The sequence below is a fragment of the Athene noctua genome, chromosome 14 (genome assembly GCF_965140245.1).
Source record: "Athene noctua chromosome 14, bAthNoc1.hap1.1, whole genome shotgun sequence".
In the NCBI taxonomy this organism is placed as follows: domain Eukaryota; kingdom Metazoa; phylum Chordata; class Aves; order Strigiformes; family Strigidae; genus Athene; species Athene noctua.
The window spans coordinates 19,000,173-19,015,092 of NC_134050.1; the positions used below are offsets into that span (position 1 = coordinate 19,000,173).

At 47.2% G+C, this 14,920-nt stretch overlaps 1 protein-coding gene across 1 annotated transcript in view; it reads left to right on the forward strand.

Annotated features, from left to right (window-relative positions):
* The window catches only part of MUC6 (mucin 6, oligomeric mucus/gel-forming), a 31,713-nt gene extending 25,236 nt beyond the window's left edge, over window positions 1–6,477 (forward strand). Inside the window, exons 25-30 of the mRNA XM_074918646.1 lie at window positions 562–705; window positions 1,146–1,208; window positions 2,206–2,253; window positions 4,021–4,194; window positions 5,291–5,557; window positions 6,350–6,477. Of these exons, the coding sequence (XP_074774747.1) occupies window positions 562–705; window positions 1,146–1,208; window positions 2,206–2,253; window positions 4,021–4,194; window positions 5,291–5,557; window positions 6,350–6,477 (824 nt within the window). The remainder of the gene's footprint in view (window positions 1–561; window positions 706–1,145; window positions 1,209–2,205; window positions 2,254–4,020; window positions 4,195–5,290; window positions 5,558–6,349) is intronic.
* The last annotated feature ends 8,443 nt before the right edge of the window (window positions 6,478–14,920 follow it).

The window sequence follows — 14,920 nt, forward strand, 5'->3', positions numbered from 1 at the left end:
AATTAATCAAAATATTATATCTCTTTTTACCATGGAGAGAGCAAATAATGTGGTCATAAAAGGCAGACTCTTTCCTCTGTCACCTCTGTATAGTGAACTGTGAGTTTGTCAGCAGAAAGAGTATGATTTAAAAAAAAAAAAAAATGTTTCATTTTAGCTGCGATGAAATCAGCATCTGTGTAGATGTCAAGGAAATAAAGACAGCTGTGTTGGCTAGAACACTGTAAAACAGGAAAAACATATCAAGGTGTTTCAGAACACTGTATATGGAGGAAAAAAAGAGTGTGTTATAAATCAGTGCTAGAGTTGCCATCTTTGATGGTTTCTTTTCAACATTTCACTATTTTATGCATTAAAAGTTGTGGAAATGTCTGCATAGTGCACTTGCAAAAAAGAAACTGACTTCACTGGAGTGTAAATTTCAATTTACATCAGAAGCCAGTAACAAAATTTTTTCAAACTTTTTTTTTGTCCTCCCTTTAGTCCTTTGAAATTTTAGTCTTTTGCCATTAATTTGAAAAATTCTGATTTCTCTCTTGCTTTTACTTTTTTTTTTTTTAGCTGTCTATTGTGAGTATTACAACTCTCATAAAAATACAGGAAGTGGTGCTGCTTATTCCTATGACTACAACAATGACAACTGCACCTGGCATTACAGGCCTTGTAATTGTCCAAATCAAAACTACAAATATGTCAACATTGAAGGTAATAAGCTGTAGTAGTGTAAACCTGGAAACAGAAACATAGTCATTTTTTAAATGGTGTTTTTTAGATCAGTCATACCACAGTTAAATAATGGTATTCTAATTGATGCTATCTCTGAAGCAGTTGTAATGATCTTTACCTTACTACTACTGCTTAAATACATAATCAGTTCACCAGATCAAAAGAATATGCTGTACTTAGGTAAGAATTAGGAGTTAATATTTTTATTGGACAAATAGATATAGTTGGAGAAACCAAAAAAATTACGACATAGACAGACCCTTCTTCCGAGGATATAATTGGAAATGCTTACCTGAATAGATGATGTTGCAATCAATACATTTTTTTAGTAACAAAAATGTAAGATACTAGATTATATATAGTACAAAATAAATGCTCTTCTCTGAGAAATAAAAAACAAACTGTTCCCCTTTCTTCAGGCTGTTACAACTGCTCTCATGATGAATACTTTGACCATGAGATGGGAGGATGCATGCCATGTGGTAAGCAGTGACCTATATACTCATTTTCTTTCTCTACAGTAATTGGAAAACAATACAAAAACATATGTGTTTTCTCAGAGAAGGTATTTTTCCTAGTACCTCTCAATTAATGAGTGTTCATCCAAACATAACTTTCCTTCAAAGTAACCCCATTACTGTACTGTTAGTATATAAAACTTCAGCTGACAAATAAAGGAATGAAAATAACTAATTAAAAAAAAAAAAAGATTAAGGTAGGGAAGGCTATAATACAGAAGCTGGATGACCCTGACTGATTTGAGTTAAAAACATGAAAAGTTACATTCATGGTAGACGTGGGTCTTTCTGAAAGTGTATTGGTGTTCTGATCTGCATGAGGGGCTGCCCCAGCAGAGCTGTGGGTCTCGGATACATTCAACAGCTTTCATTAAAAAAACCTAGAATATATAGAAGAGGCTCAGACCTAGGTAATGGAATTTACTTAGTAAATATCTTTTTAGAGGGCTTTTTAAAAAATATATTTTTTTTTGTTATTTTAACTTCAGGTTTTTTATCATATGGTTTACTTCTATGAAAATCTATGTTATTAAATAATTTTTTTGATAGACTCTAGTTGCACATTTTGGATTTTCATGCAGATGTAAAAACATTCAAGGACAATTTTTTTCATATTACAGAATTCTAACTTGTGTAACCATGATCTCAGCTAGTGATCTCATTTACAGACAGAAAACATATTTCCATTATCCCTGAAAAGTGAGGTGCCCTTAAGCATAAAAATCATAAGAAAGGTAGCAAAAACTCATGTTCATTATTATTATGAGATGTATTGATTTCTTTGTCATTGTTTAAGTCCTTTGATGTGAAGTTTACCACTGAAATATATAATATAAAGCATTTTCAGGAATATCTCACTAATTAAGACAATCCTTTGAACCCAATCTGTAATTTGTCTTATTTGAAATATTTTAATATGCTTTGCTTCACACACTTAACCTCTTCTACCTTTACATAACAGGATATGAAAGCACTACTACCACACCAGAAACACCTTCACCTTCAACAGGTTAGTTTATATAGTTGACCAAACTAGTACTTACACAATGAGGTATCTCCTGATATGTGTTTATGAGGTAAGCAGCATCCTTTTTTGCATGATACAGCAGCATCACCAGTTTCAAATGCGTAAGATGTAATGATGAAAAATAACTTGGTACCAGTTATCACAAAATTTTTCCCAGAAGTATTTGTTAGACATCTTAAGAAAATCAAATACTGGGAGAACATTGTTTCCTGGGTATATATAGGCACTTCAGGATATCATAATGAAATATCTCTGTCAGTGAATAAGGACTTCTGTCTTGGCTCTGATGGACAGTGGGATCAAGCGCACCCTCAGCACATTTGCAGATGACACCAGGCTGAGTGGTGTGGTGACACACCTGAGGGATGGGATGCCATCCAGAGGGACCTGGACAAGATCAGGAAGTGGGCCCATGTGAACCCTGTGGGGTTCAACAAGGTCAACTGCAAGGTCCTGAACATGAGACCGGGCAACTCCCAGTATCAATACAGGCTGGGGGATGAAGGGATTGAGAGCAGCCCTGGGGAGAACGACTTGGGAGTAATGGTGGATGAAAAGCTGGACATGAACCAGCAATGTGTGCTCGCAGTCCGGAAAGCCAAGTGTGTCCTGGGCTGCATCAAGAGAAGTGTGGCCAGCAGGTCAAGGAGGGGATTCTTGTGCTCTACTCCACTCTCGTGATACCCCCTCTGCAGTGCTGTGTCCAGCTCTGGAGTCCTCAGTAGAGGAAAGACATGGACCTGTTGGAGTGGGTCCAGAGGAGGCCACGAAGATGATCAGAGGGCTGGAACCCCTCTCCTGTGAGGACAGGCTGGGGGAGTTGCGGTTGTTCAGCCTGGAGAGGAGAAGGCTCTGGGGAGACCTTAGAGCAGCCTTTCAATACTTGAAGGGGGCTTACAGGAAAGATGGGGACAGACCTTTTAACAAGGACTGTAGCGACAGGACAAGGGGTGATGGTTTTACCCCTAAAAGAAGGTAGATTCAGACTAGATGTAAAGAAGAATTTTTTTACGGTGAGTGTAGTGAAACACTGGCAGAGGTTGCCCAGAGAGTTGGTGGATGCCCCATCCCTGGAAACATTCAAGGCCAGTTTGGAGGGGGCTTTGAGTAACCTGATCTAGTTGAAGATGTCCCTGCTCATGGCAGAGGCGGTTGGACTAGATGACCTTTAACGGTGCCTTCCAAACCAACCCATTCTATATTTCTACCATGTACAAAATCCCACAAAAATTTCATCACAGTTCTTGGTGGTGACTGGACATATAATACTTTGACAGTTTAAGGTCTTCATGGAAATGTATGAATTAGCATACCAAAACTCTATAGCCTGATCCAGAAAGTTATCTATATATTAAGCTTAAGGTTTTTAGAAATTTCATTAATTTCCCTGAAGACAGATGGTATTGGGAAAACATTACACTCTCAGCTGTGTGAATAATAAAATGCTATTCCATTTCTACTGATATGAACAAGTATTTATGCCAAATTCACTTTAAGATAATGAAAAAACTGTGTAAAGTTTCTACAAGAATTCCTGTTCAATATATTTATTGCACATAAAAGCAAAGGAATAGATGGAAAGCTTATCTCAAACGTTTCATCTAAAAGCTAATGGCTTTCAATTGTAGTTACTACTAGTAGCTGTTAAGACAGTGTTTTTACTTAAAAATAATTTTCAATTTATATAGGTATATTATAAATGGATTATCAAGAGCTATTTCTGATCTTAATTTTTTCTCTCTCTCTTAGTAACAACTGTGCAGCCTGAAGTAACAAGAAGCTCTACCACCAGTACCCTACCGACAGGACCTAGTATTTCTTCTTCTGTAGCTACTGAGACTACAAATCCAACAATGACCTCAAAAATCACATTTCCAAGAACTCCACCAGCATCACCTCTTGTCACAATAAAGTCAATAACTGGTAGGTTTTTTGTGTTACTGTCTAAAATAAATTAGAGTAAATAATACTCTAAATATAACTGTAAATAGATTAGATATCACTACTAGGAAAGCATTGCATGCCATCTTAACATACAAGCACAGGACTCCATGAAGTAAGCAAAGCAGGCTTCCAGGAGGAGTCTGTAAATCAGAAATGTTCAGACATAGATTGAAAGTGTGTGGAAAGAGAAAGCACATAGACACTAGCTTAAAAATACAACCAAAAATCACTTGTATGACTCATCTGAGAAGCACATTAAAAGTTCTGTAAGCAGTGAGCCAGCTCAGCTCAGTTGAATTTATTAGCTCAGTTTCAGCCTTTTTTCCACAACAGGTTCAGTTATGTAGTAATATTCAAGGATCACCCAACCTACTAACTCTGAATATTATAAGCAGGATCCAAAGCAGAATCACACAGGTCCCAGTCCAGCAGCTTTGTCTAGGATTCTAGAGCCCTGCTCTCAGGAGGATGACTCCTCCAACATAAATAACTTTCTGATTCTATGTATTGTGGACACTCATAATAACATGTTGCTTCCCACCAACATGCACTCAACTAATAAGCCATCCTAGAACAGGCTATCAGGGAAAGCAGATTTAAAAAGAGGTCCTACAGGTGTCAAATCTCAGCTTCAAAGGCTGCCATTGTAACAGGTGATTGTGCACTGGGACAAGGAAAGTCTTATAGTATGATATTATTATCTGTGTAATACAAATTGTGGAAAGCTGAAACTGTGGCTGATAAGAATAGACAATGAAACTGTCATTCGGGCAAAGCTCATACAGACTTTAGCCAACGAATGACAACAAAGATAACTTCTTTAAAAAAGCATATAAAAAATAATCTAATACAGGAAAAATACAGAAAATGAGAACAAAAATATGAGATAACAGAAAACAAATACGTAGAGAAAGATTTTGCAAGCTTATGAGAACATGAATGTAAAAAAATTATACACAAAAAGAACAAGGATGAAAATTGAGTCTCTGGAATATGGGTAGCTTCTTCATAATTTATCTATTTTTAATTATTCAGTTGATTACTCACATTATATTATTTACCTTTACTCCAAAAGAACATACAACAACAATTCTTACCACACCAAATATGACTACAACCATCACTACTCCTTCCATAACTACCTCAACTAAAAGAACCATGACCACTACACCAAGGCCTACACCTGTTGTCTCATCAACCACTGCTTCAACAGAGACGGAACAAGCAAGGTTCGCCACACCACCCTTCAAGACCACTATCAAAAAGGAAACAACCACTTCAACACCTACTGAAACCACATCTCAGATAACAGCTTTCAGCAAGCCTAAACTAACAACAGTAGGTAAATATCACTTTTTAATATCTGCCAGGGGAGGCTATCACTCACAAGACACATGTCAATGTGTTCCTTATTAAAAAAAACAGGCATTCTTACTAGTTCTCTTAACATTGCGTATAGATAGGAAAGGACATGGATAACTTAAGAAGTGTGATAAAAACGGGAATTTATGTGTCTTGCCAATGGAGCAAGAATCTGACATCCAAATATCATCTTAAACCTAACATCTCTCTTCAAGGCCATACTCTACACTTCCTCCAAATTTATGCAAAATCTCTCTATGCTTCAAAGCAAGTTCTTGAAAACTCACAGATGGCAGAATGTGTTCCCCCTAGACATTGTAACAAATTCTCCCAAAAATAAATATTAAAAATAGGACTTTGGGATGTCAGGTACTCCATATGTCAACAAGGACAGTCTCCTCTGAGGCTGTATGACAACATGAATTACTAGGTTAGCTCCGACAGCAGAGACTGGGACAGAAGTCTCATGTAGTGGGAGGTCAGGTGTACACTCTCTCCCAATCCATCGGTCTCCCACAAAGTACTGTTGGGGTGCACACAGCTGGGTCTTCTTGTGCCAGCAATTGCAGCTTCCTCTGAGGAAGTATCATAACCCACTTTAATTAGGAATCTTACCAGTTCCCAACCATTACTACCAGCCATTCTTCCTTACTTTACAGAGAGTGAGGGGACCCAAGCAACCACTCTGCACCACCTCCCAGTAGGTGAGTAAGAGGAAGCTGAGAGATGCCCTTGGCCTAAGACTCTGCTTCACTTACCCCATCTTTTCCAGATTATGTTCTTGCCCAGTCTGGAACACCTTGGAGGGCAGACATGCACATCCAGAGAGGCTCTTCTTCCCTCAGGAAGAGGCAGGAAGTGCTGAATTGTCAGAGGGCACCCATCAGGCCCAGTTCTTGACCCGTATTTGGGGGGGGGATCCACTGGCCCGTTTCTCCCTCTTGCCCAGTAAGACAGTGTGGTCTGTCCTGCCTTTCTTACCTCCACCCATAGCCCGGGCATTCTGCCTGGGAATTGCCCACCTCCTTTGCTTTCCCCTTTTGCCCTGCCACCCTTAATCAACCTGTGCTTTTTTCTCTGTAGTTGTCACTCACAGCAGACCAACAAAGTCACAGCATCTCATCACACAGACCACCTCTGCCACATCTGCCAGCAGCACTTCTCTCCCAAGAGAGGCCAGCCCTGCCAGCAGCCCAGAAGTCCCACTGACAAGGATATCTCCAAGCACCAGCTCTTCACCTGCCACCTCAGCCTCATCTGCGTCCTCAACATGGTTGAAACCATCACATCCTGGTAAGGCTCCCTCCTGCCCTTCCTGCTGCTCTGCTTGCTCCTTCCAGCTTCCACCATTCTCTCCTAAGCTGTACCTCTCACAGGCTTCAGCTTTAGTATTCATTCTCAATTCCCACTGCTTTTGGCATGGAACTCCTGAGAGCCAGGCAGTGTGGGACTGGCCCACATGTGACCCTGACTGCAACCTCCTCCCTTGCCACTTCGGGAGTTAGGGTCTAGGACACAGGCCTTTACCAGGGTACAGACATCTGTGAGATCCTGCCCTACAACTAGCAATCAGAGACAAGCTAACACGTTCCCTCCCCTTAGAGTTTTGTCCTGAGAATGCACAGTGGGGGGGGAACAGAAGGCAGCGAAACTGGAATCTTGTCTCCCATTTACACCTCAGGACATTTTTGGGTGAGCGACAGAACACAAGGCATGATCCCCATCAAAAGGATGCCCAGCCCCTAGCACAGCTATGACAAGTGTGGGTCAATAAATACCACCTCATTGGCCAATGCTGACCCTGGGTATAAAAGAGTCACCAGGGGAAGGTGGGAAAGAAAATGTACACTCAAATCCAGGATAATATTCTCCTATTTAGACCCATCAGGCTCCACAGGCCTGGGTTGTCTTGATGTTGAACAGGACAGCATCGTTTGAGGAGAGGCTGCAATGTGCTTTGACTAGAATCCTTCCCAAGAATCAACCATTCTTTTCTCTCATCCCTTTCTTTGTAGCAAGGGAGCCAACCAGAGCTAAGAATTCAACTAGTAAAGTAGTAACAGGTGAGGGCTCTGGTCAGGAGGGAGCTAAGAGCCATACATGGGCAATGCCTGTCCCTTCAGTAGACTCAGCTCTCCCATGGATCCTATCCAGCAGAATCTACAGCAGACAAATTGTAAACTGCATGCCAACCAAAGAAAATTAACATGAAAGTAGATAACCACTCAAAAATTGAAAGACGAAGGAGACAGAAAAATTGCTAGAGGATATGTTTCAAAATGTTCTCTAGTCTAAAATGTCCAAAAGAAGGCAGGACAGGATGGGATAATTTGGAGGACAAGGCCCCATTCTTTCACCTTTAAAACACAACAGATTAGAGGGACCCAATTCTCCATTCCTTGCCCATATACTAATACTAGGTGTCCTAGGTGTCTACACCAAAACTGTCTCGAACACATAAGGACCCGTAATAGCTAATAAGATTCAAATGACCTGTGCTTTCCTCCAGCAGCCTTCACACACAAAGAGACAACCGTGCCGCACATCGCACCGCCTCTGACCACGCAGAAGACCAGCACCGCCACCTCGGCCACCAGCACCTCCAAGACCTCTGTCTCCAGAGAGGCCAGCCCTGCCACCAGCACAGAAGTCCCTCTCACAATGACGTCTCCAAGCCCCAGCTCTCCGCCTGCCCCCAGCAGCCCGCTCAGCACCCGCCTGACATCTCCCGCCACTTCCACACTCTCCTCCACAGCGGCCACAACCTCCAGCCCCAAGCCTACACCTACAACACTAAGGACCAAGCCTTCTGCCACGAGAACCACTGCTCCAAAAGAGTTGCCTGCCACAGAGTCTTCCTCACCCTCCACAGCCAAAACCAGCCCCCTGCCTTCGACTGCTTCTTCTCCCTCCTCAGCTGTGTCCTCAACATGGATGAGCTCCTCATACCCTGGTACAGCTCCCCCCTGCCCTTCCTCCTGCTTCTGCCTGCTCTTCCCAACTCCTACCATTCTTTCCTTCCTTCGTGCCTGCCTTCCACCCTTCCTTCCTTCCTTCTTCGCTTCCTCCCTTCCTTCTCTCCTGCCCTTCCTTCCCAGAATGATATAATTATGGAAGACTTTTTATGGCACTTGGCCCTCTCTTCCAGCTGCCCTTGGCCAGCCTGGGACCTGCCGCAGGCCTGGGGCTCAGCACTGTCTCTTGCTGGGACGGAGCTAATTTCTGTTCCTAGCAAGTCTCCTGGTGCTCTGGTTTGGATGTGTGCCCCAGCCAGTGTTCAGAGCACACAAGTGCTTTAGCTATGGCTGAGGAGTGCTAGCACAGCATCCAGGCCTTCCCTCTTTCTCCTTCTGCCTGCCAGCAAGTGGGAAAGAGGTGGCTCAGCGACACAGCCAGGAGAGGTGACATAGAGGAAGCGACCAAGGACATCCTCTGTACCACAGAACATCGTGATGAGTAGATAAATGGGGGGGTGGCCGGAGGGAGTTTTCCCAAGTAGCCATTGCTCACAGACTGCCTGAGCATTGGCCAGCGGTGTGAGGTGGAGAGGAACAGCATTTGTGTTTCATGGGTGGGTTTTGGGTTGATTTCCCTACCATTCCTTCACTTCTGGAAGATATCTCTCTCTAGACGTGTTGGGTTTACTCAGCTATTACACATGTGGGTCTCTCCCCCTTTGTACCGAGGAATGGCCCTAAATGTGGGCGCTGAGTGTCCTGCCAAGGTCACCCCATTGCCCAATGACACATACAATGTCCCTGACTGTGTCTCGGCAGAATGGGGAGCCTTAGGGAAGTAGTCAGAAGCCCAATCCTCTCTCTCATTCAACAAGAATTAGTATGATACACAGCTGCATCTTTTGCTACTTTTGCCCCAGGACCCAGCCCAGGGATTCTACGCACCTCCTTTGCCTTCCCCGCTTGGCCTAAACACCCTCAGTCAACCTGTGCTTTCCTCCGGCAGCCTTCACACACAAAGAGACAACCGTGCCACACATCGCGCCGCCTCTGACCACGCAGAAGACCAGCGCCGCCACCTCCACCACCAGCACCTCCAAGACCTCTGTCTCCAGAGAGGCCAGCCCCGCCACCAGCACAGAAGTCCCTCTCACAACGATGTCTCCAAGACCCAGCTCTCCGCCTGCCCCCAGCAGCCCGCTCAGCACCCGCCTGACATCTCCCGCCACTTCCACACTCTCCTCCACAGCGGCCACAACCTCCAGCCCCAAGCCTACACCGACAACACTAAGGACCAAGCCTTCTGCCATGAGAACCGCTGCTCCAAAAGAGTTGACGACCACAGAGTCTTCCGCACCCTCCACAGCCAAAACCAGCCCCCTGCCTTCGACTGCTTCTTCTCCCTCCTCAGCTGTGTCCTCAACATGGATGAGCTCCTCACACCCCAGTACGGCTCCCTCCTGCCCTTCCTCCTGCTTCTGTCTGCTCTTCCCAGCTCCTACCACTCTTTCCTACCTTTCTGCCTGCCTTCCACCCTTTCTTCCTTCCTTCTTCGCTTCCTCCCTTCCTTCTCTCCTGCCCTTCCTTCCCAGTAGCATAAACTCACTACAGATATTTTTGGGCACTTGGTCCTCCCTTACTGCTGCCTTTGGCCAGCCTGGGACCTGCCACAGGCCTGGGGCTCAGTACTGTCTCTGGCTGGGACGGAGCTAATTTCTGTTCCTAGCAAGTTGCTGGGTGCTCTGGTTTAGATGTGTGCCCCAGCCAGTGTTCAGAGCACACAAGTGCTTTAGCTATGGCTGAGGAGTGCTAGCACAGCATCCAGGCCTTCCCTCATTCTCCATCTGCCTGTCAGCGAGTGGGCAAGGGGTGGCTTAGGGACTCAGCCAGGAGAGTGACCCAAAGGTAGCGACCAAGGACATGCTCTGTACCACAGAATGTTGTGCTGAGCAGTAACACAGGAGGGTGGCCAGGGGGAGTTTTTCCCAAGTAGCCAGTGCTCGCAGACTGCCTAGGCATTGGCCACCAGTAGGAGGTGGGAGGGGGCCCTTTGCATCTCATGGGTGGGTTTTGAGTGGTTTTCCCTTCCATTTTTTCAGTTATGGAAGACGTCTCTCTCCTGACATGTCAGGTTTTCTAGACTTTTGTACTACTGTTTCTCTCCCCCTTCATGCTGAGGTGAGGGCAAGCAAGCAAGTGGCTGTGTAGGTGCTGAACATCCAGACAGGGCCACCCCACGGCCCACTGACACACATTGGCCCCAACTGCTTCTCAGCTGGACAGGGAGGCTTGGGGAAGCAGTCAAAAGCCAAATCCTCTCACTCACTCTATGAGACTCAGTGCGATACATGGCCACTGCTTTTGATTCTTTTGACCCAGGCACCAGCCTAGGGATTCTACCCACCTCCTTTACCTTCCCTGCTTGGCCTGACACCCTCAGTCAACCTGTGCTTTCCTCCGGCAGCCTTCAAACACAAAGAGACAACCGTGCCACACATCGCGCCACCTCTGACCACGCAGAAGACCAGCGCCGCCACCTCCGCCACCAGCACCTCCAAGACCTCTGTCTCCAGAGAGGCCAGCCCCGCCACCAGCACAGAAGTCCCTCTCACAATGACGTCTCCAAGCCCCAGCTCTCCGCCTGCCCCCAGCAGCCCGCTCAGCACCCACCTGACATCTCCCACCACTTCCACACTCTCCTCCACAGCGGCCACAACCTCCAGCCCCAAGCCTACACCGACAACACTAAGGACCAAGCCTTCTGCCATGAGAACCACTGCTCCAAAAGAGTTGCCTGCCACAGAGTCTTCCGCACCCTCCACAGCCAAAACCAGCCCCCTGCCTTCGACTGCTTCTTCTCCCTCCTCAGCTGTGTCCTCAACATGGATGAGCTCCTCACACCCCGGTACGGCTCCCTCCGGCCCTTCAGCTTCTGTCTGCTCTTCCCAGCTCCTACCACTGCTTCCTCCCTCCTTGCTTCTAGACTTCCTTCCTTCCTTTCCTCCACCCTTCATGCCTTCCTTCTCTCCTGCCCTCCCTTCCCAGAACCATAAACTCATGGCATATTTTGGGGGCATTTGGCCCTCCCTTCCCGCTGCCTTTGGCCAGCCTGGGACCTGCCGCAGGCCTGGGGCTCAGCACTGTCTCTGGCTGGGACGGAGCTAATTTCTATTCCTAGCCAGTCAAGTGGTGCTCTGGTTTAGATGTGTGCCCCAGCCAGTGTTCAGAGCACACAAGTGCTTTAGCTATGGCTGAGGAGTGCTAGCACAGCATCCAGGCCTTCCCTCATTCTCCATCTGCCTGCCAGCAAGTGGGAAAGTAGTGGCTAAGGGAGACAGCCAGGAGTGCTGACCCAAAGGGAGCGACCAAGGACAAGCTCTGTACCACAGAACGTTGTGATGAGCACTAAAAACGGAGGGTGGCCAGCGGGACTTTCTCCCAAGTAGCCATTGCTCACAGAATGTCTGGGCATTGGCCACCTGCAGGAGGTGAGGAGAGACTTCTTTTGCATCTTATGGGTGGGTTTGGTTCCTTTCTCTTGTGTTTCTTCAATTCTGTATGATGTCTCCCTCCTGTCATGTTGGTTTTTCTCAACTTCTGCACTTCCTGTTTCCCCCCCCTTCCTGCTGAGGTGAGGGCAAACCAGCGAGTGGCTGTGTGGGTGCTGAGCGTCCAGACAGGGCCACCCCACTGCCCATTGACACACACAATGGTTCCGATGGCATCTCAGCAGGAAGGGGACGCTTGGGGAAGCAGTCAGAAGCCCAATCCTCTCACTCAGCAAGACGCAGTGCGATTCGTGGCTGCTTCCTTTGATTCTTTTGACCCAGGCCCCAGCCCAGGGATTCTACCCACTTCCTTTGCCTTCCCCGCTTGGCCTAAACACCCTCAGTCAACCTGTGCTTCCCTCCGGCAGCCTTCACACACAAAGAGACAACCGTGCCACACATCGCGCCGCCTCTGACCACGCAGAAGACCAGCGCCTCCACCTCCGCCACCAGCACCTCCAAGACCTCTGTCTCCAGAGAGGCCAGCCCCGCCACCAGCACAGAAGTCCCTCTCACAACGACGTCTCCAAGCCCCAGCTCTCCGCCTGCCCCCAGCAGCCCGCTCAGCACCCGCCTGACATCTCCTGCCACTTCCACACTCTCCTCCACAGCGGCCACAACCTCCAGCCCCAAGCCTACACCGACAACACTAAGGACCAAGCCTTCTGCCACGAGAACCGCTGCTCCGAAAGAGTTGACTACCACAGAGTCTTCCGCACCCTCCACAGCCAAAACCAGCCCCCTGCCTTCGACTGCTTCTTCTCCTTCCTCAACTGTGTCCTCAACATGGATGAGCTCCTCACACCCCGGTACGGCTCCCTCCGGCCCTTCCTCCTGCTTCTGCCTGGTCTTCTCATCTCTTAATACTCCTTCCTTCCACCCTTCCACCCTTCCTGCCTACCTTCTCTCATGCCCTTTTTTCCCAGAACCATAAACTCATAGCGGATATTTTTGGGCATTTGGCCCTCCCTTCCCGCCTCCTTTGGCCAGCCTGGGACCTGCTACAGGCCTTGACTCTCTGCACTGTCTCTGGTTGTGACGGAGCTAATTTCCGTTCCTAGAAAGTCTCGCAGTGCTGTGTTTTAGATGTGTGCCCCAGCCAGTGTTCAGAGCACAAAGGTGCTTTAGCTATGTCTGAGGAGTGCTAGCACAGCATCCAGGCCTTCCCTCTTTCTCCTTCTGCCTGTCAGTGAGTGGCAAGTGGTGGCTCAGCGACACAGCTAGGAGAGTGACCCAATGGGAGAGACCAAGGACATGCTTTGTACCACAGAATGTTCTATTGAGCAGTAAAACTGGGGGGTGGCCACGAGGAGTTTTTCCTAAATAGCCATTGCACACAGAACGCTTGGGCATTGGCCACCAATGGGAGGTAGGGACTCTCTTTATGTCTCATGGGTGGCTTTTGGGTTTTTTTCCCTTCCCTTTCTTCAATTTTAGAAGAAGTCAGTGAGAGAACCGAGTAGAGAAGGTGCCCTGCTGGATCTCCTCTTTCTGAACAGAGAAGGACTGGTGGATTATGTGGTGGTTGGAGGCCAACTAGGGCACAGCGATCACAAAGTTATAGTGTTCTCTATTCTTAGAGAGGCCAGGAGAGAGCTAAGCAGCACTGACATCCTGGACTTCAAAAGGGCTGACTTCGTCTTGTTTAGGCACCTGTTTGAAAGGATCCCCTGGCAGACTCTCCGGAAGGGTACAGGGGCCCAGGAAGGCTGGGCGCTCTTTAAGAAGGAAGTGTTAATGGCTCAGGAGCAGGCAGTCCCCAGGCACTGTAAGAGAAGCCGAAGCCAGAGAAGACCACCCTGGCTGAACAGGGAACTTTGGCTGCATCTCAGGGAGAAAAGGAGAGTTTACAGCCTTTGGAAGAAGGGGCTAGCCACTCACAGTGATTACAGAGAGGCTGTGAGGCTATGCAGGGTGGAAATAAGGAGGGCTAAAGACCAGCTGGAAATTAATTTGGCCTCTGCAATCAAGGATAACAAGAAATGTGTTTGTAAGCATGTCAGTAGCAAAAGATGGTCCAGGGAGAGCCTCCATCCCCTGCTAGACACAGGAGGAAACATGGTAACAAGTGTTGAGGAGAAGGCTGAGGTGCTTAATGCCTTCTTTGCCTCAGTCTTTAATAACAAGATTAGTTGTATTGATGGAATCCAGCCTCCACAGCCAGAATACAGAGACTGGGAGAACGACCCCCCTGCAATCCAGGAGACAGTCAGTGACCTGCTGCATCACACAGACATACACAGGTCTATGGGACCAGATGGGATACACCCGAGGGTGCTGAAGGAGCTGGCTGGGTGCTCACCAAGCCACTTCCCATCATTTACCAGCAGTCCTGGCTGACCGGGGAGGTCCCGACTGATTGGAAACTGGCCAATGTGACGCCCATCTATAAGAAGGGTCGGAAGGATGATCCGGGAAATTACAGGCCTGTCAGCTTGACTTCGGTACCTGGGAAGCTGATGGAGCAGCTCATCCTAAATGCCACCATACAACACATGTGGGACAACCAGATGCTCAGGCCCAGTCAGCATGGGTTTAGGAAAGGCAGGTCCTGCTTGACAAACCTGATCTCCTTCTGTGACAGAGTGACCTGCTTATTGGATGAGGGAAAGGCTGTGGAGGTTGTTTACCTTGACTTTAGCAAGGCTTTTGACACCGTTTCCCACAGCATTCTCCTGGTGAAACTGGCTGTTCGAGGTTTGGACAACTGCACACTTCGCTGGGTTATAAACTGGCTGGACAACCGGGCCCAGAGAGTTGTGGTGAACGGAGTTAAATCCAGCTGGTGGCCGGTCACGAGTGGTGTCCCCCAGGGCTCGGTTTTGGGGTCACTCCTGT